Source organism: Strongylocentrotus purpuratus, unplaced genomic scaffold (assembly GCF_000002235.5).
Source record: "Strongylocentrotus purpuratus isolate Spur 01 unplaced genomic scaffold, Spur_5.0 spur5_scaffold_6, whole genome shotgun sequence".
Taxonomy (NCBI): Eukaryota; Metazoa; Echinodermata; class Echinoidea; order Camarodonta; family Strongylocentrotidae; genus Strongylocentrotus; species Strongylocentrotus purpuratus.
In genome coordinates, this window is record NW_022145612.1 from 43,800,834 (window position 1) to 43,826,948 (window position 26,115).

General features: G+C 37.1%; 2 protein-coding genes across 7 annotated transcripts in view; one reads left to right on the top strand and one right to left on the bottom strand.

Annotated features, from left to right (window-relative positions):
* Positions 1 to 2,028: 2,028 nt before the first annotated feature.
* On the top strand, positions 2,029 to 15,603 carry LOC578241 (myosin light chain 3, skeletal muscle isoform). Of its 3 annotated transcripts, none has more exons than XM_011670591.2 (6): positions 2,029 to 2,159; positions 3,062 to 3,092; positions 7,145 to 7,288; positions 8,047 to 8,208; positions 8,657 to 8,734; positions 13,824 to 15,603. In XM_011670591.2, exons 1-6 carry the CDS (start codon positions 2,157 to 2,159, stop codon positions 13,865 to 13,867), a joined length of 462 nt encoding a protein of 153 aa, XP_011668893.1. In that variant the 5' UTR covers positions 2,029 to 2,156; the 3' UTR covers positions 13,868 to 15,603. The 3 variants fall into 3 exon arrangements, with proteins under 3 accessions (XP_011668893.1, XP_783518.3, XP_011668892.1); XM_778425.5 differs by having other exon boundaries at positions 14,610 to 15,603; XM_011670590.2 differs by lacking the exon at positions 13,824 to 15,603 and adding an exon at positions 9,983 to 11,658.
* The window catches only part of LOC580798 (kinesin-like protein KIF28P), a 30,041-nt gene continuing 19,323 nt past the window's right edge, over positions 15,398 to 26,115 (bottom strand). For all 4 annotated transcript variants that reach the window (XM_030972058.1, XM_011670588.2, XM_030972059.1 and 1 more), the window contains 3 exons: positions 19,275 to 19,355; positions 18,289 to 18,466; positions 15,398 to 17,850 (listed from right to left, as the gene is read on the bottom strand). In XM_030972058.1, coding sequence (XP_030827918.1) covers positions 17,813 to 17,850; positions 18,289 to 18,466; positions 19,275 to 19,355 — 297 coding nt within the window. In that variant the 3' untranslated portion in view covers positions 15,398 to 17,812. The remainder of the gene's footprint in view (positions 17,851 to 18,288; positions 18,467 to 19,274; positions 19,356 to 26,115) is intronic.

Genomic DNA, 26,115 nt, shown 5'->3' on the forward strand with positions numbered 1-26,115 from the left:
TCCCATATATTGAGATAATTTTGTCAACCTTAATTCTCTGTGCAAAGGGGGTATATTAGGCCTGCATGTCGACCACAGAAAGAAGATCAGCAAAATCAATTTGAAATAATAATTAGAATTCCGCTGAAAATTTGAGTACCTATAGTCCAGCTACCAAAAGAATATGTCAATTGGTCCAATTAATGCAATACTAATTCTACGCGTTGGTCGGACGTCCATGTATGGACGCTTTTGGACAAAGTTAGCGACAAAACTAACATGCCTATGTAAAGAAACCCCCACAAAATAATTACATGTTAAAACTCCGCTATTCAGGACGGGCCTACATTTATAACTGTCCCCCATAATTTTCAAATCCTTTTTTTCAATCCCCCCCCCCCCCCCAGCCAACTTTATCCCTCTCTCACGGTCTCTCTCTCTCTCTCTCTCATTCATTCATTCGTCTCCTGTCCCTCGATTCTTCTATTATAATTCATGCTTGAATATTACTGTCCCCCCCCCCCTGGATATTTTAATTTGAGCTTATGAAGTGTTTTTATATTATGTTTTGTTCATGCTGATGTATTGTATGATTAATGATTTCGTTGATGTTATTTTCATACTACAGTACACAGTAATTGCAATTGATCATTATAAGCATGAAAAATGTAAACTTGTCCATGAAGACATATAATACTCAGAGCAGAGGGAATGGAACTCTCGCTCCCCTCCACAATTAAAAAAAAAACTTTGCGGTGTTTTATTTTACATTTTTATTTTTAATATGACACTAAAAAAATAAAAGATTGAAACCCTTTCGTATTTTCTGTCCCACGTCCTTTGATTTGTATTTATGAAGCATGGTTTATAATTATAGTTATGCCTCGGAAGTTACTGTCGCATGCATGATGCTCATCGAGTAAGTTAATTCTATAATTTATAGCATTGCGGCATGGGGCCTGCTCATTAACTGTGTTCCTGTCATCGTCTCAACGTCATTATATTCAAAATGTCACCGAGGTCATAGCCTGATCACTTACATCATTCTCAGAAGTTGCAGTACATGGGCCCTACATTAATTTTCACATGCACAGATCAGCTCTACTGCACCAGTGATGCAGTGGCGTAGCCTATAGGTCCGTACACTGAGGGGCCACTGTATGGCAACATGGGGGGGGGGGGGGCACCATTCTTACGTCATCGATTCCTCTACCTTTTCTTCTTCTTCTTTAGTTCTTTTTAGCCACTCGATCGGGAGGGCGCACGTGCAATTATACACCAGAAGGGGCCACAAGAGGGGCTACTGGCAACATGGGGAGGGGCCCTTAACAGTTTAACTCCATGGATTCTTCTCCATTTTCCTCTCCATATTTAGTTATTTTTCACCATTCGATCGGAAGGGGGGGCACGTGATACACCACAAGAATACGCCACAATACACTACTGACTTCGTATCATCTGAGGCCTGTGCAGGGCACTCTGCAGACATTCTTTCGAAAGAAAGTAAACATTTTATTATTTTGCATTTCATGTCAGACATTCTATATAGCTTCACTATTCCTACTTCCTTTTCTCTCTGATATCAAAGTAAAAGCAAAAGAATTGTTTTATGCTAAAGAGAGGTATATATTCAGAATTTCTTTTTTTGTTAACCTATGTGATTCCATTTTAGATAAATTTAATTCTGCAATAGGATGATGCAAATTTTGTTCTCCAAGGACTCGTTTAGTTTTCAGTATAAGCTCTCATGCATCATTACCAATGGTTGTAGGATGTAGGCCTACATGATATACCCAAAGACCTGCTAGGGGTCGCCCCTGTTTCCACTTTTCTCTCTTTCAATCATACTATCACCATATACATATATAACAATAAACTCTTCTTTCTTCTTCTCTCTCCATCTCTATCTCTCCATCACCATCTTTCTCTCCCTCAACATCCATTCTTATCTGCCCCCGTGCAATGGAATGGGCATTCCTGGCATAGTCTGCATCTCATTACGCCTGCGCAGTGAGGGTGGTATATCGTTCAGTTACTGAGCTGGTTCGGATTTCGTATACCCATATACCTTGACTATTTGGTCGATTCGTTTCTTTACGGGTTTGGCAGCATCAGACAAAGCACAGCATCCTTTCTGACTTCTTCTCGGAATAAGAGCAGACACAAAACTTTCCAAAATGGTAAGTTGGTATTTATGCCTGTAATTTCTTGTATCAATCTTCTATTACTGTCGTTATGGTGAACATTCGACGTCACATGATTTGTTTTGTTTCTTTCTCTGTTTTGGAAGGGAACAATGGCGTTCATACAATAGAATTGTTCTTCTCGAAGTCTCGAACAAGAATCCAAAACTTTGGCGACTTTAGCCCTGTTGATTTGTGAAATGCATTTATGGCTCATATTGAGTTTAATATTATGCATCAAGGCACATTTATGTCAATGTTTTATACATTGAAATGTGGCCAAATTATGTCGATATATTTCGTTGGACTTTGACTGAATGCCTATAATCTCTAGCGAGCAAATACAGATTTATAATTTCTTCAAGTCCTGAGTCTATGTATGCTCATTGCCATAGTAGGCATATTTGCATCAATCTTCGATGTGTATGCAAATGTTTTATTTTAGATAAATAATCAGGTTAAATTTAATAAACAAATAAGCCTATTAACTCAGGACAAATGAAGGGACTCATCTTACAATAATTTACCACTCGTCCCTCCAGTGCTTTATCGAATTAGGCCTACTGCTCCCATCAACGATACATGATATAATCAACGATGGTTTGGGAAAAGAAGTACCATCTTTCATTTTTGTTCAATATTAATTTGTCAAACTTTTAGAGATTATGTGTAACATTTAGATGAATATCTGATTTTTCATTGACGGGATTTGATTTGATTTGAGTGTGTCCATATTCTTGTGCGTGTGCGTGTGAGAGGGTTTCGTCGGGGTGGGGTGGGTTGGTATGGAATAGAGTGGCGGGTGGGGTGTGGTTCGCTCTTCAGACGCATCGACTGTGTAATTCGATCACCAATATTTGACGTATTACTATTTTCACTTAAATTCGTTTTTATTTCAGAATCCCAAATTCTCAGACGCCAACATGCAGGGTGAGTACTACATGTATTAGTTGACTGTGAATGGTGCGCACTATTTCGAACTGTCGTCTCGTTGATCTGTAGGAACTAAAATGAATTTGAAATGCTGGCATGAAATAAAACACAAATTTTCGCAAAATACGTGCAACAAAAAAATTATGAACACCTTTATAAAAAGATACGATAGGATAGCCAGCGGAAATAGTCCATTGCAACAAGATAGGACTATCAGTTTGATTGTGACGTCATACGGTTTCAAGTTGACGTAATCCAGCCTTCAATGCTCTCTTCATCTTCTTCCTTTACTGTCCATCATTCATTTCAATGACCTGCATGACCTTTTTAGAGTTTAAAACTTTTTTTTCTCAATGTTTCTTAACTTAAAGTTTCCCTTCGTATGTTTTCTTTCTTCATTTATCTTTGCCAACAAGTCCACTTTCTTTATCTTCCTTCTCATGATCATTTCTTACTCCACTTTTTGTTCCAACTTCTTTTCCTTCGCTGTCTTTTCGTCTTATCCATTTTCCCCAATACCATTCGCCTACTTTCTTTTATTATCAAATAATTGATCTGACTAAATACATTATATTAATTAATCTGTAATTGCCTTCATTTCTATATCTTATACAAGTGTCGAGCTAATAGCGCTGATGCTGATTCTTATTTCTCTTTATCTTTTTTTGGATTATTAATCTTTACAATGCTTGTTTCTTCTCGTTCTCTCAATCTATTTTGGCTGAAAAAGAATTTTACTGATGGAATAACTTCTGTTACTTCTGATTTTCGTCGTGATTTTATTCTCCTTTATACATTATTATTTTATCACTTTAAGTCTCTATATCATGTGCACAGGACTTATATACACCCGTGTTGTTGATGTTTTGTGTGTTTTGTCCCTCTATTTTTGACCCTTTTGATGTCATATTGAGTCATCGCTAATCTAACAATGAAGAAGGACATAAACTTCCTAAATACGTGTTGGTCCATGCAATAGAACACCTTATGAAGACGTTTTGTGTTTGTTTAAAGGACGAGCTACGATGCTCGTGGGGGAGATAAAAAGGTTGAAATCTATTTGGAAAGAGTAAATTTGTATTATAGCTGAAGTCTGGAGCTAAACAGGTTTCTACTTAGGACAAAATATGCTCGCCTTTTAATCTTCAGTGAAAATTATGTTCGCCTTCATGGCATATCCGAACGCAATTTCCATGACTTTACGGCCAAATCGTATTTTAAAATCTTTTTCTTTGAATTAAACGAAACATATTAATTATGTGGTGGAAGAAATAGAAGGGGAAAAAAAAGAGGTGTGTAAACTTCACAAAGGAGAAAGAGAAAGAGAACAAACGGGGTAGGTGTGAAAATTACTAGTCATTATTCAAAGAGAAAAGTAGAGAATACACCTTTTAAACTATTGCACGTTATGACACAATGGAATATAAGCTGCTCAGAATACTGGTAGAACTAAGAGGATGCTTATCTATCTTAAAGAATTTTACTTTTCATTGTGTTTGATCATGTAAAATTATCATGCGTTTATACGCAGTTATTTTATATTATGCGTTATTGCTATCAGAAGCTTTTGTGAAAGTTCTCAAGCACAAGCTATATTGACGGGTGCGCGTTTCAGTAATTCCCTTTTAAAGGTATTATGTCCCATTCGCAGGCCAATGACTTGACAGCCAAAGCATATTTTAAAATCTTTTTCTTTGAATTTAAACGAAACAGAATAGGGAATAAATGTTATGTGGTGGAAGAAGTAGAAAAATAGAGGGATGTAAACTTTACAAAGGAGAAAGAGAAAGAGAACCTATAACATTAGTTGTCGAATCGACTTTAGGGATTGCAATCCTTTTAATGACAAATACAAATAGCTAGACAAATGTTCATGCAGGCCTACCCTTTACAGCTCGTTTTATGTATGTTATTATCAAATAAAAACATGTCTAAAAAAAAAGTCATGTCTGACAGTGAAGTTTAAAAAGTAAACGGGTTTCCTTGCATAATTTGAATACTAGGACACTGTTAACGTTTACAGTTCTACATAATTTGATGTCGGCTGTAAATGGGACATAGTACCTTTAAATGATGCTAATTTTTACCTTCTATAATATAATACATGTGTTTCAAGCGACATAAACTTTCGTTGGCCCCACTAGAACTAATATACAAATATCCTCTCGATGCCTACCCAAACACATAAGGCAAGCGACTGAGTGCAGCTGTGAAAATGCTTGCATGTAGCTTTGAAATCATGTCCATTCAAAATCTAATGCGAGAAACATAATTCAAATAGAGTCTGTTGTCTAACCATTAGGGTTGACATACGGTGGCATATGCAGCTCGAAGATTTCAGCAGGCCAGCTCGAAAAAAATACCAGGCGAGCCTTTTTCGGGATACCGCTGACCCCGCCAACGACGTGAAAGCCACCACAGTTGGAATGCGAAACATCCTAAACCGAGGCATGATCCATGGCGCAGGCGCAGTGCATCGCAAAGTCACCTTTACCAAATTTGGCGGTGCGTGTTGTGTCTCTAGCTAGCTGGCGGCGTGTCGTTTACTTATGACGTTATGCTTGACAAGTTGGTTTGCTTGTAAGCTGATTAGCGCCTCGTCGATAAGGACATCATGTTTGAGATTGAGATAACAATTTTCCATCTGTATATCTTAAAGAGAATCGTTTTACTGGGTGTGTAAGGTTAGATTAGACAACCGTAGTGAAACATACTTGGTTCTCACATTAATGCTCATTATAGTGCCCTTTAATAAATACTTCATTTTACGTTTAGTTTACTTAGATGCTTAAATGTGTTGATTTTGCCCAGACATAGGAAAATATATTAGTCATAAGCGTAAAACTTGTAGGGAGTCTTTTTTCTTCTTCTTCTTTTGAGATGGGATATGATGGATGAGAGTTAGAAATCTAAACCTTTTCCACTCTGCGTGTATTGGAAGAAAAAAGCCTCGACATTTAGATCTCACTTCAGTATTTTGCATTCATAAACCAACGTAACACATAAACTAAAAATATATTCGGCCCACCTGAAAGTGTTGTTTGAGTAAAAAAAAAATTATTTGTCAAAGCTCCAAGTTTTCCACACATGATAAAGAAATAATTATTCCTTGTCGTAATGTTAGTACTTTAAAAGGGTATAATCACGCAATCATCAATGTTGTAAGTTAAGTGTAGTCTTGTCACGTTTGATGTTAATATAACCCCTGGATCTTCATAATGTGTGATTTTCCTTATGTCATGCACCTCTTCTTTTTGTTTGTTTGTTTGTTTGTTTGTTTCTCTTTTTCTTTCCTCCTCTCCCCCTCTCTCTTTCTCTCACTCTCTGTGAGCTATCTTGAGTCCTACTTGGTCTCTTTTTAATTGTATGTTCCCTTATCTATCCCTTATTCTCTATCCTCTTTCTCACTCTCTGTCTCTCTGTCTCTGTCTCTCTCCCTCTCTCTCTCTCTCTCTTTTCTCTCACTCATTCACTCACTCTAATTTACCTTCCACATCGCTCAACTTTGCTTTTTTTGCTCCAAAGTCGTATCGTTGGTCAGTCGTTTTTATACACCCAGTAGCGGATGGGGCATGTGGCACCCGCTCCCCTTCGGCCAAATCGAACATAATTATAGCATAATTTTTAGTGCACATCCAGTATAAAAAAAAGAAAATTGCCCCCTCCCACCCCCATTTGTTTCCAAAGGTCATCCAAAACTTTGGAGAACCTTCTATTAAATGTTTAAACTCTTCTCAGTTAAATCAAGCAATATAAAATATTTTGTCTTATTCTCAAACTTAAATGTACTCTGTAAACTTATTTCATTACGTACATACTTATCAGCGTTTCGAACCATAGTCCTCTGCTGAATCAGTTTATAACTTCCAATTTTAGCTGGATTACAGGCGCACGCCACAACGCCTCATTACTTGTATTATTCATTTGTTCAATTATGTATTGTAATACTGTATGGTTATATATCATTTTAATTTTGGGGTATTTGAGTGGAAAAATAAAAACAAATCAAATCAATTCAAGTCAAATAAAACCACCATCTTTTCTTGTAGAGTACAAGGACACCTTCATGATGTGGGACAGGAAAGGTGACAGCAAGATTGCTGTGCCCCACATTGGTCACGTGATGAGGTCGTTGCTGTGGAACCCGACAGAGAAGGCCATCAAGAAGGTCATCGGCCCCGACCGTGATGAGTGTAAGTTCTGATGATTCATTTAAAGCCCCACTGCACTACTTACTTGCGCCCTCTATGTAGCAAACAATGCCTAATCGGTGACCATTGGTCCCCCATGATCCCCTTTTTCGTATGTTAATAGAGAGCTGATTTGATGAGATAACGCCCTGTCAGTGACCATGCAAGGAGGTCTACTTCCTCCTGGCCAAACTAATGCACATAGGCTTTAAAGTTTAGTTTATTTTTTACATTGTGTTTCCACCAGCATTTTAAAGTTTCAATGGGGGGAAAATATCAATTTCTTCTTTCAAAGAAACAGCAGTCTTCGTGTTATCTTGAAAAAGATACTTAGTAAACACAATATATGACTTTGCAATTAACTTTTCAGTCGGAATGTTTAAATGAGCAGAATATACATAAAGCAGGGGCGACCCCCCCCCCCCCGTCAATGGGTTTGTGTAAAGTGATCCAAAGCCAATCTTTCAAAAATAAATAAAGAATTAGAACACCGTTGGAAAAACTTTCGAAAAATTCACCCAAGTCAATTGTAATAGCCCTTTTCATAAACTTCTGAAATGTACGAATATTGTACGAAATCCGAAATATGGTTTATTTGGGATATGCAATAGGGTACTTAAAATAATTGTCCTTTGATTCATTAATCGAAAGCCTTTGCCATTGTGTTATAGACCGGAAGGGAACACAATGAACAACAAATTTAAGAAATGCGAAATCATGAATATTGTTGTCACAGACATTCCTATATTATTTCATTTTAGACGATCGCGTCGACTGGGAGACCTTCTTACCCATGATGAAGGATGTCACAGCGGGGAAGTTCGGTAACGAGAATGACTTCGTTGAGGGTTTGAAAGTATTCGACAAGGACAACAGCTCCACTGTCAACTGCGGAGAAATCCGTCACGTACTCTCGACGCTAGGTAATTATTAATGACGACGATGATGATGGTATTGGTGATGATAATTATGATGATTCTGATGATGATGATGACTATGATGGTACTGATGATAGTAATATGTCGATGACGATGGTGATGATGAAGCTGATGATAAAAATGATGTCGATGATGATGATGATGATGATAATGGTGATGCTGGTGATGGTAATGGTGATGATGATGGTGGTGATGATGATATTAATGATGTCGATGATGATGATGATTATGATGATGATGATGATGGTGAAGGTGATGATGGTGGTGGTGATGATTATTATTATTAAGATGATGACGGTGATGATGTCGATGATGATGGTCGTGATGTCGATGATGATGGTGGTGGTGGATGATGGTGGTAATACTACCCTCCTCCCATGGTACTCAATTCGTTCAAAATGACAAATGAACTATTATTATTTTGTGCACCCAGGAGAGAGGTTGGAAGAAGCTGAGGTTGATGTAATCATCAAGGGAATGGAAGACAAGAAGGGAATGATCCAAATCGACGGTAAGAACAAACAAACATTACTTTCTCCCCTTTCTATATCCCTGATTATGATAATCATCAGTCAAAGTTTGCCAATGCATTCAGATACACCAGTGGTGCATCTTTATCCATAACACAAACCTGACCGATCAAGGAGTGGCTAGGCATTCTTTGCTCTTGACAAAACGTTCAAGCTAACAAGCATATATATACAGTCAAACCTGTCTACAAAGACCACATTTTTTTTGTTTCCCTTGAAAATGGTTTCTTATTGAAACATGTACTAAAGGAACCTGTACATAAAGACCAACTGCCTATAAAGACCACTTTTCTTGTCTCCTTTGGATGGTCTTTATAGACAGGTTTCACTGTACTTGAATTACTCTCACATTCAGTATAGGAAAAAATGGTGGCTGAATCAGTTCAGTCACATACTTGATATATGGTGTTCTAAGATAAGATGGACATTTTTTAGTTTGTGATCAATAGTATTCTTCCTGCAATTTGTTTGTTGTGTGAATCTAAATTTGAGAGGGAACAAATGAAATCAGATAACAATACATTCCACTAATCTGTATATGAGAAAAATAAATCATAATCTAGAAGGCTGGCCACTTTCAACCAAATGAATTAAACAATAATCATTAGGAAAGGTTTATGACGGAACAGGTTGCGACTATTTATGGCATCGGTCGATTGTTTGAATTCATATTAAATTAAATCGCAAGATTTGTTTTTGTTGTTGTTTTTGTTGACGATTATAGAAATAAGTTATTGATGTATACTATGAAAAACTATTTCATTCATTTCCACCATCAATTCATTGTTCCTTCATTTGACTGATGAGATGTTCCTCTATGAACGATCCTAAATTTGCATCTTGAAATCATTGCACGTTTGAGCAGGAAAAGACAAAATATTGTCACATGCATTGTGATCATTAAAAGGATGCTGCACCTTTCGAAATGGCATGTTTATATTCCCAAGTGAAAACAAATAAAGTTTTCCTTCAGCATGTAAATTGTTTATACAATGAAATGAAATATTTGAGATGATATAAGCGTCGCTGTCAGCAAAATTTAGAAAAGAATGTAAAATGAATGTAAAAAATCTAGATTTGCAAACATTTAATGATGAGTAAATAAAATCAATCATATATTATTGATCATGGCATGTCTTCATGATTATATGAGCATGTATAATATTTTTTTATTTTTCTTTTGTATGTATACGTATGTGCGTTTTATTGTACGTTTTCTCCTGGAGCAGAATTGGCCGCAAAGTTGTTGACGAATCATTTTGAGCAGGAGTAAATATCGACCCGAAGTCACGTGCATGCAACGGAATCTGACGTCACCATCGTCGTCATTATCTGACTTGGGTCATAAAGAAACGATTCCATCGTTCTCATCATCAACTTTTTTAAATGAGTTTTTGCATTCCCCTCCAAACAAGCATTGAGAATGCAAAGGAACATTGGTTTTGAGCATGATTCCTCGAACTTGCAACCTTTTTTTTCTTCTTTTTGGCTGCTCGTCCATTAAGTAAAAATTACAATTCTTAGTCGACAGTTCACAAATCTACTCAAAAAGTTATTTAGGCTTCTTTCCAAAGTGCTTAGAGATGAATTATTGCATTCGCCCGTTGTTATTGTATTCAGATAATCATGATACAGATTGCATACAGTAATTGTTGCTTTGTCGGGCAAGCTTTGCGCAATCTTTCGGGTCGATTGAAGTAATGATTGTATAGGAGAAGTATATAACGCTTGAATAAATTTGTGAACTATATTATAAAGTCCATAGAATGCATTTCTGATGTTTATATTCATCTGCACGGCTTTCAGAATTCATAAATTGTCAATTATATCTGATAAAATAGAGGTACCGGTCTTGGCATGTTTCATCAGCCTTGTCATTCGTTTATGATATGCAATTACACATGTGGCCTTACACATTATTTGCAATATGCAATACCTAGATAAGGAATATTGATATTGACTTATTCATACGTATATGTTTCGTATCAAATATTTAAAATATCATTGTATTGCTATTCATACAATTTTAGAGGTAATGCCGATATGTTCATTTTTATCTTGATATTGCTGTTGCATTTTGCTATCAGAATTTTTAATCATTTTTCAGTCAATTTTGTTGTTGAATGGCATGCCAGTAAGAATCTCGGTCAGCTTCCGATACGATATGTATTCATGACATTTTAGGAACGCGAAATCAACTAGGTCCTTTATAAATGATGCCGTGCAGGCAAACAATTGCCCCCGGGGAAACAAAAATCAATTACAGGACCTACACAGAGAAAAAAAAGCCTTTTTGTATGAAATAGAAAGTTCTAAATGTTTGTATATAATGTGACAAAACTCTAGATGTAAACGCATTTTCAGTAAATAGGCATTTACCAAATAGTAATATACGTGTTAACTCTTTAAAACAACAAAACAACAATTGATTTGGTGAAAAAAGAAAAGAAAATATGATTATATTCATGTTATTTAAACAACAAGAGTGAATGAGTGATGTTTCTTTCAAATACATTATGATTTTTAGAAGTGATTTCCTGTTAAAAATGATACTCAACATACAACTTTCACAAATGGCAGTTATAATATGTAATGACAGAATGCAATAAAACAAGGTAGAATGTAATAGAAATTGCATGGCTTACAAAAGGCAAATAGCTCGGGCAAACTTATGCAAGAAGTTACACTGTTTCATTTTATCATTCTTTAGAGTATGTGCTTGTCGCTTTTCTCTTTATTTGCATCTTGTTTTTATTCTTTATTTATTCATTACAGAATCTGTATTTGTTTTCATTTATTTATGGTTTACTTGTACAGAGTGTACAGAGTATTGCTATTGTATAAAATTGTTGCCAATTTGTGACAGTTAAGTTGCTACAAAATAAACGAATCGATTTGTGGCATATTCTCTGAAGTGTAAAAGCATGTCTTCCTTATCTTTGTTCTTTGATGATCATTATATTTATTTACAAATAAGTAAAAAAAAACAAAAAAACAACCAAAACAACATTAGGCCTACTCGATTTACCCAAAGATATGAAAGAACCTTGAACAAATGAGTAGACGAAACCGGTTGGTCCCCGATAGTGAAGGGGGGTGGCACCACTCCGGAAAATATTAGGGAACTTTTAATTACATTTCCTTAAACGGGTTAATTACTTAAAATGCTATAAATGGATACAACAAACCCCGCGGTTGGTTGTAAGCTCAAATTTATATTTGCCTGCATGCTAAATTTGAAGCAATAAAACCACCACATGCATGATACATATAATGAGGAAAATCAAGAACTTAATTAAATACTGAAAACGAGAGTCATGACCATGTATTAATGAGAAGGGGGTGAATATATAAAGTAATACTAGCCCCCCCCCCCCCCCCATTGACTGGACCAGCGGCAACGCTATATACGCAAATGATAATAAATAGACAAACCGATTCATTGAATTTTGAGAGGCATTGAAGTGTTGTTGTAGAGGCGTAGGGCAGGGTCCTGTCATCAAGGGAGGGGAGGGGGCTGGTTAGCACTTTTGGACACCAGGGGGGGGGGGGTGTTTCAAAAAGATCCGAAGTCGAACTTAACTCGAAGTTTGACTTAACAATTATGGGTAGCCGTTATCATCTTTTGTACCAGTTATTTTAAAAGGCCTAAAATGTTGATTCAAATCAAGGAGATTTCATGTTCTTGATGTGAAATTTATGAAAAGTCTAAAATAGTTTACTTGAATTTTCGCTTTTGAATATATTCTATTTTCAGGCTACAAATGAATCTCCGTAATGTTTAAGTTCAACTTAGAGTTAAGTTCGACTTAGGATCTTTGTGAAACACCCCCAGGTATATTAGATGGATAAAATTGCGCAAGAACTTGGCGACAGAGTGGTTAGTGGGTGTGGGAGAACGGGTTATCTCTCTCTCTCTCTCTCTCTCTCTCTCTCTCTCTCTCTCTCTCTCTCGTTTTTTCTTTTTTTCATTAGAATGGAGAGTGGAGGGGGGGGGGGCGGGCGGGCGCTAAGTGTTATAGCTATAAAATTTTGCAATGAAAGATTATTATTATTATTATATGAAAGAGAAAAATACGTTTATGCCGGATACTCACGAATAGTGCAACTCCCAAACACATTAATGGATCCGTATACGAATAACCTTTTTTTCCTTTCAGTTTTAAAACTTTGATACACAAGATAACCATTTGCATTAATCTTCTCAGTATTGACAGACACATTCTAATCTAAATGTAACACGGGTTCTAAAGAAAGCACACATCAGGGGGCGTCGTTATTATGGGGGAGTTTCTGGCCGAAATTCTTTGACAAGCTTTCCAACAAATTCTAACGTGCTGGGGAGGAAGATACAGAATTTACCGATTTACCGGTTATGACGAAGTTTTCAACAAGCAATGAAAGAGAAGTAAAAATTTCCCCACATATGCCGACAATAATTGTGAATTTGCCAACAGAATTTTTCCATTCTTTCACCACCCCCTGGCCCTGCCCAGCAAAGCCTTCACTCAACTTTAAACAAGAACATACCATACACGTTTACATAATGATATACTCTGTTAGTCTGGAAATATATGTGTTCTATGCTAGCAATGGTAAGTCCAAGGTTCTTTTATTTATTGAAATTATTGGCAATCCATTACAATAATGTAATATATATCAGAGGTTTGTAGCTAAGGAATTATCTACGATGTCTCTAAACACAGCCATTTTATCATGAAATTTTCACCAAAACATTTGATTGAATACGACTTCGAATTATGAGTACAAGAGTTCGTTGTTTAATTTCATAGTGGAATCGAGCATGTAGGCATTTTGCCCCGCATTTCGCATTGATATTTTACCGCATTACAAATTGCGATAATGAATCTGTAAAAGAATATCTTGTGAATGTTTCATTGAATGATCAGTATGAAATCAAAATGCATGACAAATGTATGCCAATACGGAATGTTAGGCAGACCACTGCACCGTCACAAATGGTTTGCATGTGGAAAGTGAGAACATGACATTTTTGAAAATTCTTCGCCTTCTCCACTTTTTTACTTTCATTGCATCTTCATTGAACAGATATTGTCAAGAAAATGATGACCAACGTAATGGAGGGGTATTAACCGAGTTGAAATCACGTTCATGGACGAGACGTTGAACTCATCAATATCGTCATTGTCAGTTTTGGGGGCGTAACGACCGATTCCATCAATCCGCCATCTTCTTTCTCACTATCATCACCACCTCCATCACCACCACCACCACCACCATTATCATCAACTTCATATTCTTCAGATGTTATCCGATTCACAGCGTCCATGGAGAATGGGGACGTCGTTTTTCATCATGATCATTTTCATTTCAAGCCGTTTAATTCTCTCCGCTGTTCGTTCATCATGCCTGAGTTTCAGAATCCGAGTTGATGGAATAAGTACAAGCTTTGATCCTATAACTCATTATTATGTCAACAGTGGTATAGGTGTATCATAAGAGATATGATTCAGAAGCGTACCAGTATTTTTAAATCATTCATTTGCTCGATTCCAAGATCCCCCGTTTTGTCATCTTTTTCATCATTTCATGATAAACATCCATCGATGCTGCTCTTGATGTGTTTCATAAAGCGTTCATTTGATGAGCTTCCGATATGCCCACATCGATTTTGCTTGTTCACCGATTGTGGTTTATCACATCCTTTCAAGAAATCATTGCATTCTGGGGCCGAAAGCGATGTTTCATGCCATTTCAAGAATGACCCGTCATAAATTCATATTCATTTTTCATATTGTACATTGATTTTAATTTATCGAACCTTTGGTGTCAATATCTTTTTCTCTTTGACTTTTATTTCCTCCTCGTGGACAGCATTTGTGAAGAAAATAATGTACGATCTTCTGGCCGAGTGTTACTAGCTGGAATGGCAGGGTAAGGGGAGGGGGATGAAACATCAAGTTGGTATTTCCTCGGAGAACACATCGGATATTTTTCTTATTTTTGATTGCCGTACCAAGATGAATTAGGACAGGTCAGCGGGACATTGGTTTACATCTAGCTTCCATTTCGTTATCACAACCGTTTTTATTGGGTTTATATTTCTTCTGTTGATTGTGTGCTATTCAAGACTTTGAAAGGGTGTTGAAAGTTACTGGAGGTATATACATGACTGCCGTATGTTTCTATCAGAACGAAAACCCAAATAATTGTGAAAACAACAAGAACAGGACATCAGTTCTGTGGTAGGAGTTCAAAATTAAAACGTCGCAGCTTGTTGAAGAATGATAAAACAACTGGGGAGGGGGGATAGTCGAACCAATTTTGTTTTTCTTTAGACAAAAGCATTAGTTGATGTTTGTATGTTTGTGTACAATAAGAGTGGTATTTTATATGTTACTTCTATGTTATCAACGTTTTATATATATGTAGGCTTCATTTTCCAACTTGGAAAACAAAAGAAACTTCGTATGAGCAATTCTTGGGTGAAATATATATGTATCTCACTATCATATACCCTGCAGATAATATTCATTACAAGCAGACATGTTAGTATGTTGTGTTTATAAAAGAGTGCAATACCAGATTAGTTATGATACATTGTTTAAATGAAGACAACTGTTTAGAATACAGTCATACAAAAATAAGGACAAAAGAGACCATTTTGTCGATTTACACAACAGCTTTAGAAAGAAAAAAAAATGCTTTGTGTTTTTATTGTATTTGCTCTTTCTGTACACATTGTAGAATTTTGCTTGTTTTATCTTTTCACCGTTTACATGTATAAACTTGTATAAACTTGTTGCCAATTTGTTATGGTGATTTTGCTACAAATTAAAAATATGTGGCAAATTTTCTGAAGTGTAAATTGCTTACTTGATTTATATTCATTTCAATGCTTTGTTTTCACACATACATATCACTATATATCATAAAGATTTATACAACACACATGAAAGACTTGAAGTAGCAATAATCTACAAAAATATAATATACAAACATGCAATATTTTCCTCCCTCTTTTTCCCCTTTTTTCATCACTTCAATAGACATGATTATCATGTGATTGGGTTAGAAATTTGTTACAGTGAACAATTAGTCTCCCCCTCAACCCCCCCCCCCCCCCCGCCGATTTTTTACGACTTCAACTCAATTTCTTTTGAATCCCTAAATAATTGCAATAAACAGTCATCATGAACTCCCAGATAGTAAATCGCCATTAATCGTACTTTGATCAGTCTTGAATGCACTGCACAAATATCTAATACACTTTTAGTCTGAACACACGTTTTAAATGATAAATATCTTGGACATCACAATCACTCTAATAGTCTAAATGACTTAAACTACACAATTTGATACATTTTATGTCAGCAAGGTCAAGTAGCAAAACCAATCCCTTTGCAGTTTGCACTCCTTTTCAGGCTATAAAATTCATGAATCCGATGATCACTTACATTTCTGTGAAGCCCATCGTACACTATAAGATTAAAGTGAGTGTTGAGCTTTACACTGATATACAGGCAGATGAAATATTGCCATTCTTACCCCATTAATGTAATCAAACATTTGTTATAACCTGATTTCATAAAAGGAATTAAACTGATAAGGAATGAACTGTTGTAACTGGAAAATTGTGTTACAAACATCCTACTAAATCGTCAATTTGAGATTTCAATATACTATTGACATGTTGTAGTCCAATAACACTAAGAATTTCTTTTCATGTAATTATTATTTTACTTATATCCATGAAGATTTGATTTGTTGTCATTAACAAAAGATCTTAGGCTATTTTTAACTGAGGAAACCTAATTACTGCAAATCAAAACGAGGGAGAAACCTACATACTTCACCAGTGCACATAATATACTTACAATATATATATACATATATTATTTTTTTACAGAATCACATACAAATTGCATCATTCCTTTAAAAAAATAAAAGAGGAATGTAGTAGAAGTACATAAAAATCTATAAAAGGCAAATTATTTGCACCCATAGAATGCCCAAGGTGATTTCAAGAAAGAAATATACATGTATATACTACATGTATATATACATGATAATCAAGGTGAAATAGTGTGAGTTATCATACATAGACAGGTGAAAGTCAAAATTAAATTAAATTGTCAACATCCTACCTTTTCTCTTCCCCTTTTTAGTAACAAACATATAAAACTGAGGCAATGTTTGATACAATATATATATATAATTTTTGTCCCCCTTTTCTTTTCATCCTCAAGTCAATAAGTGATTGACACACATAGTAGATGAATCATTTTAATTGGTATATACATGATAGCGTGAGCATGTGTAAAGCAATGCGAGTGGAAAATATCAATAGCTATATTCTACATGTCGAAAGCACAAGACTTCAATATCATAGAAAATGTACGTAGTTCAATTCTAATCAAATTTATAAAATTGTCTGCAACTATCGTTGTCTGTACACCCTTGCTTATATCATGATAAATACTGAATCAAAATGCCCATAAATTCATAAGTCTACAAGTTGTGGATTTCAAAGGAGGATAGATTTGTATCAATGCCTACATTTCTTGTCCAGAATACATTCATATTTTAGAGCAACTGTCTGTATAAGGTATGTTAATCTTCAATGGTGATCTGCCTTGATCTTTCCCTTTAATCAATCATCAAGATCAAGATTAATTCCAGACCAATTTTTTTTCATCCCAAAATTGACATTTATCAAAAAGATTGGCTACTTTTCCACTTCATATGCAGGCACTTTGTCAGGCTTGTGATACATATTCTTTGAATGTCAAAATCAGCAAACAGAAGAATTCTTGACTATCAAAAGCAAAACATTCTAGAAATTGCATATTTTTAAATCAAGCTTAGCACAAGTGTGGGTCAATTAATCTTTCCTCTTCCTCAAAAATGAAAAAACACTCTATATCAATTATCATACAGAAGCAATTTCATAGTTTTCCATAGTACATTAAATAATGATGCTTAGAATATCTTTGGTTTTTCACGTTGTGGTTTAGCTGCATGACTCTGGACTAGCTCCCTTCTGGTGTGAGGTCAATATAAGTAGTACCCCCATTTTACATAATAGTGCAGACAGATGAGCTGGTCTCTCCTTCTGTAGTTGGTGAGAAGAGGGAACAAAAATATTATAAGGAAATAAAAAGGATAATACATGAAAATGGGGAGGGGGGGGGGGGGGGGGGTTGGGAGAAGAGTAAACAGGACAGACATAGACGGAGAGAGAGAGAGAGAGAGAGAGAGAGATTGGGAAGAGAGACAGGGAAGAGAGAGAGAGAAGAATCAAGAGACAAATAGTGGAAGCAAAACAGAAAAGAAAAGGGACAGAAAGACAGAATGAGAAATGAGCATGAAAAATATAACAAATGGAAGAAAAGGAAAGAAACTAAGGATTAAGACAATTTCCTATACAAATTTGGTATAAAGAACATCAAAAGTAATATTCCACGTCAAATTTCTGCCTTTTGTTGATCTTTCAAGGTAAAACATATCTTTTAAGCATATTTTTCGGTAAAAAAGGAAGTGATGAACTTACTTGGAGCATGACCGCCACCATTACTGCTCGTTCCGCCTCCCTGGTCCTTGGGTATCCTAGCGATGATCTTATCTGCTATCTGGTTATTGGATGCTATCAATAACTGCTTGATCACCTCCGTCTGGATACGTTCCTTACCGTTCCTCTCGGCAACCTCCAGCATCTTCTTCATCTGGTTCTGTTAAGATTCAACAAAAGGGAATGGTTAAAAATTGTAGAGAAATAGCCTTAAAGGCTTCGTTTAACAATATGTTAAATCTGAGATGCATGGCCCTACGTGTTATCAGTGTCAATGATATGGTGTAATATTGAAGCCCTAGAAAAATTGCACTTCGAAATGATCATGAAGTGCCTCAAAAAAGTAAAAAACTTTGAGTGAATGGTTTAACCATACTCATTTTCCTCAATAGACTAGTGTTATAAAAACTGTTAGGAAAACGAAAATGAAATTTTGATTTCCAATCATAAATATCTTGATAATCAGACAGGCGCTCGGCTTGTAAAAGTCATGGGATTCCTGACTGACCTAAAGGTTTATAATTGTGATTGCAGCATGAGCTAAATCCAGGATTTCGTTTCAGAATCTGAGGCAATGTTACTGAGTCACTTTAAAATTGAAGAGAAAAAACTCCCTTCCTATAAGATCAGTCAAGGAACTTCCAGCCAATCTGACTACTGAAAGAGAAGTCCAACATTTGAAATTTCTGGTTGACCAAATCACTATACATTTTACCAACTGAAATTTATGAAATTAAGAATTCAGATAGATGCTGTATATCATGATTTACATCACGATGCAAGCAGAAACATTGATATATAATTGAATTACCGGTAGACAGAATTTGAGGCCATGTTCTATTGCGTATGAAGAATTGTTTATGATCGTATTGAGCACAGTACTGATACACCATAGTATCCAGTTCACATGACAAATGAAAAATTTAATGCAATGTGATACATATGGCAGAAGGAGAATACAATCTTACCATTTTCATTTCCATGCGTTCCTGCTTCTTCTTGAAGATGGCCAGTTGGAAATGATGGGCGACCTTATTGGAATCAACAGCCTGAAATCAGAATAGAAAGCAGAAACAATTTCCCATCAATATTTGAGCTTAAACAAATGTTCATCAAATACATAAAAGCAAACAAATATTCAGTCTTCTGAAGCAGGCAATGTTAAAATTTCAGACACATCGACCATCACCTAATCTTTGTGTATGTGATGTGGATTTGTTTGGAAGGTTTTGAGAGCAAAAAGAGATGGTCGCATTTTGATCTCCTCTACTAAAAAAATAAAAATAAAAATGAAGTTATGAGATAACCCACAGGTTTGCAAATTCAAAATTAAATACCCTTATAATTCTATTCTCACACAATCCAGAAAATAAAATCAACACTTTTGAAATACATGTGTATATGGAGTACTTATCAACCATCACCAGGTAACACTACAAGCAGATAGTACCTTTCTTTCCAAACAGCAATTCATTTGTAAAATGCAAGATACATGTACAAGTAGGTAAAATCTATGATATCATATAAACATACCTGCCAACATTTGAAAATAAGAATTAGGAATTTCTAGCAGGGTTTGCATGGCCTTACCATGGCCATGTATGCAGCAGCAGTGTAACTGGCAACATGCGGTAAATTTGTACAAAAAAGTGAATACAAATTGGCTGCTTGATCGTGAGCCATTCAACGCACACAATACGCTCACAAATTGTGGAACATGATAAAACAATTAAGCTAAATTTTGTTTTAAAAAAAAATAATTAAAAAATAGTCTTTCAGAATTTTTGAAAAATCTGAATATTCCAAATTTTTAGGGCCTAAAAATCCAGAAAAGCTGAAAATACCAGATAATTCAGAAGGGTTGGCACTTGGCAGGTATGTATGAATATGTAAGCTTTATAATCAGTTAACAGATACATCCTTTGTGACTTAATTAATTACCCTTTATATTCAAAGGCTCTTCTTGGAATGATTTACTTGCAAACACACAGAAATCTATTTGTCATTCAATCAAATTATGCAAAAAGAAGTTGTTGTGCAAAATAGAATGTTAGTGAGGCAATTTATTTGAAACAGCAAGAATCTTGGCATGTTGGCATTAATCGCACAGTGCAGCATCCAACAACAAGATACAGGTCACTCGGAAACTACTTATCAATTAGTTCCATCAGAAAGAAAAAAGCAAGGAGACCACAATAATGCCCAAAATAAACTTGTGCATTTGTGATTTTTAATATTGTGAAACTATTAAGGTTCAGGAATAACACCTGGGCTTCATTTGAACAAGACAAAAAGACAACTCATTGAACTGAAAATTCAATTATGCCATAATTATGAAAAGATTTAGAATCTTAGAGTTTTTACAGAAAACACACATGCAATTAGCATTTTAAAGACAGTTATTAGTTGCCCATGCGATGCACATATGAAGAGCTTGATTCCAAAAGGAGCTAAATCCATATTTTATCAAAATGGAGTTATTTGTCTTAAAATAATGATTTCCTACATGGGGACAAAATGCACTATATCACATTCGAAAATTTCACCAGGAAGTATGAAAAAATTTAGGTACAATATCATGTTTCATTCCAAAAGGAGCTAAATCCAAATCGGTTTCATTCCAAAAGGAGCTAAATCCACTTTGGGCACTTCTGAGTAAATCACCTTTTTTATTTCTCCACTTTCCCTTTAGCCATGGACCTTAATATTGTTATTTATGTTAAAGATGTCACCCTGGACCAATAATATATGATAAGAAAAAAAAACTACCAGTTATTTCTGATATTTACTAAATTTTAGGATTTTGTGGATTTAGCTCCTTTTGGAATGAAACATGGATTTAGCTCCTTTTGGAATGAAACGGATTTAGCTCCTTTTGGAATGAAAGTGTGATATGTTGTTTACTTTCTTTTCAAAAGGTATTTTTAGTTGTGATTTCACTATTAATATTTAAAAGGAAAGGTTAGCTACTCAATTTGAATAAATTTCAGTGACTTTATTGAGGAAATATGAAATTTTTCAGGTACAATATCATGTTTCATTCCAAAAGGAGCTAAATCCACGAAAAACAAAATTCTAAAAATTTATTAAAAATCAGGAAAAACTGGTAGATTTGTTCTTATCATATATTATTGGCCCAGGGTGACACCTTTAAAATATATAACAACATTAAGGTCCATGGCTAAAGGAAAAGTGGAGAAATAAAAAAAGGCGATTTACTCAGAAGTACCCAAAGTGGATTTAGCTCCTTTTGGAATGAAACTCTTCATATGTTCTTAATGTCCGATACCAGTTTTAACAACAAAAAAAACAATCTGCAGCCCAAAAAGATAAAAAGAGAAATTAAGAGGTGTAGTGGTAGTGCGGCTGTGGCAGGATTGCTTATAGTCCAGGCATTTCGTGAAAAAAAAGGGGTCAACCTCCCACTAATTGCAACAGAAAGTCTGTCAGCTGTTTTATACCCAGAAATATGTCCTCTATAACATATCAAAAGTCTTAAGGAATCCTGGTGGGGGAAAGTTCCGTGGCGGCCATTTTACAAAATGGCCGCCATGTATAACTACTGTTGTACATTTCTGGGGATTACTTTTTAACAGCACCTCATTTTACCATGCATAAGGTGTCATATGAAAGACAATTACATTTTCCACAAGAAGATACCTCATTCAATAGGTTTCGGGATGATTTGCTTATCAATTTTGAGCCAAAAGTGTGATTTTTTACCATTTTTTCCAAAAATGTGAATTGCGCCAAAATACATATTTCTCCATATTTATTTGATTATTGTGGTAACCGACTTGAAACTTGCTGAAAAACTGTTCAGCATCCTGGTTGATATCATATCCAAATTTCAAGTGTATTACTCTTCAAACTAAAAAGTTATAGCGCTCTAAAGTTGAAATTTATTATGAGCCAAAATGGCAAATTTGGTTGCTAAGGGCTATCTTCTCCTTAGCAACGGTAACATATTGGCGTGAGAAATAGAATATATCACGAGAAACTGCTATCACCAAGCAGATGACTACTTTTATAGAAAGTATGATGTCCAATGATGCATTTTTATCCTATTTTAATGATAAATATGGCTTAGTTCCCGTTGCTATGGTAATAATATGCCTAGTAACCGATATAAAACACATATTTTTGTTGTAAATCTAATATTTCCCATATCTCTGCTTCTAAATAACATAGAGTTTTGATTTTAAGTGATAAACATACATTTCCAGAGACAAGGAATCAAATTAATTAAATTTTAATGAGCTAAACCTAGCCAAAAAGCCGAAACGGCAGCCATTTTCCAAAATGGCCGCCATAAACCTGATATTTCGCAATATCTCCGCTTCTAAATGACTTAGGGCTTTGATTTTCAGTGCTAAATATACATTTTCTGGGCCCAGAAATCCTTTGAAACACATTTCAATGAGCTAAACCTGACAAAAAAGCTGAAATGGCAGCCATAAACCTGATAATTCCCAATATTTTTGCTTCTAAAGGCTTAGAATTTTAGTGCAAAACGTACATTTTCTTGGGCTAGGAATCCAATGACACACATTTCAATAAGCTAAACCTGACCAAAAAGCATTATTCTGAGGATGTGTCAACTATATCATGGCATGCCGCATGCCTGATGGACAACGTACATGTATAGGTCATAATTATTATAATACTGCATGCAGTTACCATAGCCTCAGACTACCATCTTCGATCCATCAATCTTCCTCAAAAAGTCTATTCATTGTCATCACTGTCACATGCAACTTGGGTTGAGTTCGTGCATTCTGACCCTCTACAGTTGCCACATGCAGCTGAGCTCTCTATGCTCTGCTTCTTGCAGGTGAACTTCAGACTGCTGCAGTCTGTCTGGCAGTTGCAGCGGATCATCTTGAGGAGCTCTTCCGGAGCTGGTGGCAAGTCTGTCTGTACGGGAACGACTCCTCCACTGCTTTTCCGCCAACCCCAGTCATCTGGTCGTAGCTCATCAGCTGCAATGCCCTTCCACTGCCGGACCTGGTAGTAGACACGAAGGCTGTGGTGTTTCGCTGCTGCTGATGTGGGCGGTAGACTTTGGGGTTGCACATGAGAAATGCTGGAAGCGACCTTCTAGCAGAACCGCTTATGTCGCGCCACGTTGAGTGACTCTGCAGGCTTCCCATTGTACAGGCATGCCAAGGCTTTCTCTCCTGCTTTAATCTACAACATCATCGGTGGACGCTGTCGGTCTGTCAAACACAATTGCTTGTTAACGGAAGTGCGCACAGGTTTTGAATTTGTGAAGGGAAGCTCCCTTGTCAAAGCCATGCACGCGGGAAGAAGTATCACATCCCAGGAGAGCGTGCATGACGAAAATGTGCTGTGATACATCGGGGCCTAACTGCTGTTTGACAGACTTCAAGTTCCAGACACGCGGTTTCTTCACATTCTTCTTTGGCTCGGGTTGGAAGAACAGGTCACATGACTCGAGGTTGGTGTGGTAGATGAGCAGGATGAGTAGATCTGTGTCATCTCCGATCAGCACAGTATCAGTGGTGGCTGCAGACTCCACTGCTTGCTGCACTATGAGGAGATCAGCGTCACCTGCAGCATGATGTGTCTGGCAGTTTTTTGCCCATAGTTTGGTGCTGAGCATGTTGATGAAGTGCTGCTTATTTGTCTTGTTCTTCATTGTAGCCTGCATATCTTCATCAAATGTCACCGTTAATCCAGCATTCCCTCTTGCACGTCTTTGGTGAGCTGTGCCCTTTGTTGATGTACCATCATATCCATCAAACACGACTGTTGCCTGTCCATACTTCTTTGGGATATACTCTGTGTATTGCGTGCAGATACATTTGTTTATTGAGCCACGTGCCCATGGAATGCGCTGAACTAGTGCCCCACCATCCAACACGTAGTGGACTTGGTCTGTGATTCCTGGTGCATCCTTTGTCAGAAGTGTCCAGATAGAATCTGCTAGCACTGGCTTCTGTGGCTGTCGGAGCAGCAGTGTGGAATCAAACAGATCTGGTGGGTAACTGCACAGCTCATATTTGAACACAGACTCTAGAGCCCAGTCTGTAGCTTTTGCAGCAATTGTCAGTCGCTGGAAAAGCAGCCAGGGATCCACTTGTACTGCCTCATCATCAATCTTTACTGCCGATTTCAAAGCCAAGGTGATGGCCTGATCCTTCCTCTTGAATGTGTAGTCAGCAGCAATTGTCCATCCATGTTGGTCAGGATTGCTGTTCCAACAGTTTTTGCTGAATCCACATTGACTTTGCTGAATCCACATTGACTTTGCTGGTTGCATGTACCCCTGTCGAAATGCTGCGCAAGCCCGGATCTGAGCTGAAGGGTGTTCTCTCTTTCAGACAGCTGATAACTTCATGTGTGTCTTTTATGTCACTTGCTTGTCTAGCATTTCTCATGTCCTTGTTTTGTTTACCAGTGTAATAGTTGACACCTGTGAGCTGTTGCATAGCATTGTTGACTTACGTCTATGCTTTAGCACAGGCAGGCATGGAGAGCAGCCATATGAGACGCTGTTGCTCTGTCATGCCTCGCCCTCTCGTCAGGCCACTGCTGGTCTTCATACTCCTCATTAGGACCTGTTCGATGGTGAGATCTACGGACAGACCAGCCCATAGACGATCACTTCTTCTGACAACATTGAACCCTTCTTCAAATCGTTGGTACACATCTGGATGTTCATCCTTGAGCTTGCTCATTTGCTGCACATAGAGGCAGATTGATTTGGTGTAGAGGTTGAGCCCAGAGGCTGCCAGGTAGGGCAACATTTCTGACACAGCTTCAAGGTGCAGCGCCCAGTTGCCAATACGCTCTGCTCTAATAAACTTCCGTAGTATGTCAACCATCTCCATGTACTGTAGCCAAAGTGTGGCGGTCCTAGAGGACTTCAAGGATTCAGTTTGGGCCTGGAGGAGCTTCTTGATTCTGGTTAAAACATCAGCTTGGCAGAACTCCTCTGCAGACACAGAACCTTCCATCAGATTCTTGTAGAGGGCAGCACTTTCATCAAGATCAGTGTTTCAAGTTTCGTTTGTCGTAGGCTCATCATCTGGTGACACTGTTGCCTCATTGGTCTCCTCCACTTCATGTGGATCTGCAGATGGTTTAGGGAGTGGCACACCAAGTGCGTCTGACAAAATCAAGGCGTTCACATGCAGTGCTGCATCAACAAGTAGATGTCCTCGTATTGATCGTGCAATAGCCTTGCTTGACATCCTGTGTACCACCGCGTTATCTGCATAGATTGCTTCCCAAGAAACTCATTTCTGTGTGAAAGCCTCCCAGGTGCAAAAGCATGTCATTCAAAACACTTCCTGTGAGCTCAGTCTCGATGATCATGAGGGCTAGCCACCATAGTGGTTGGTCAAAGGTGATGATGGGCGTAACACCATGGGGACAAGAATGCTCACACACATACTTCAGTGTGGAATAGATGCAAGTGACATCGCTGGGATTCATGTCGATCATTGGGAGAAACATCACCGATGATTTCCCGGGGTGGTCACCATGATGCACAAGCTGCATCAGTCCAGACCATGCCGGTCTTGGTGAGGTCAACATAACGGATGTCTTCCACAGGAGATCAAGTTCTGCTGTTGGGTCCTTTGCCTTCATGTTGACCACCTTCTGGTATGCCAGTGTTGTCGTACCGCGGCTCTCTTCTTTGTGGTAATGGATAGCAATTCGTCCCACCGTGGAGATATCGCTGGAGGTGACCTGCGCCCTGAGGGTAGGTCTGCTGGTCTTGGTGGCTGGGGTTATGGCAGCAATCATCCCCATGCCATGGAATGTGTTGTTACCATC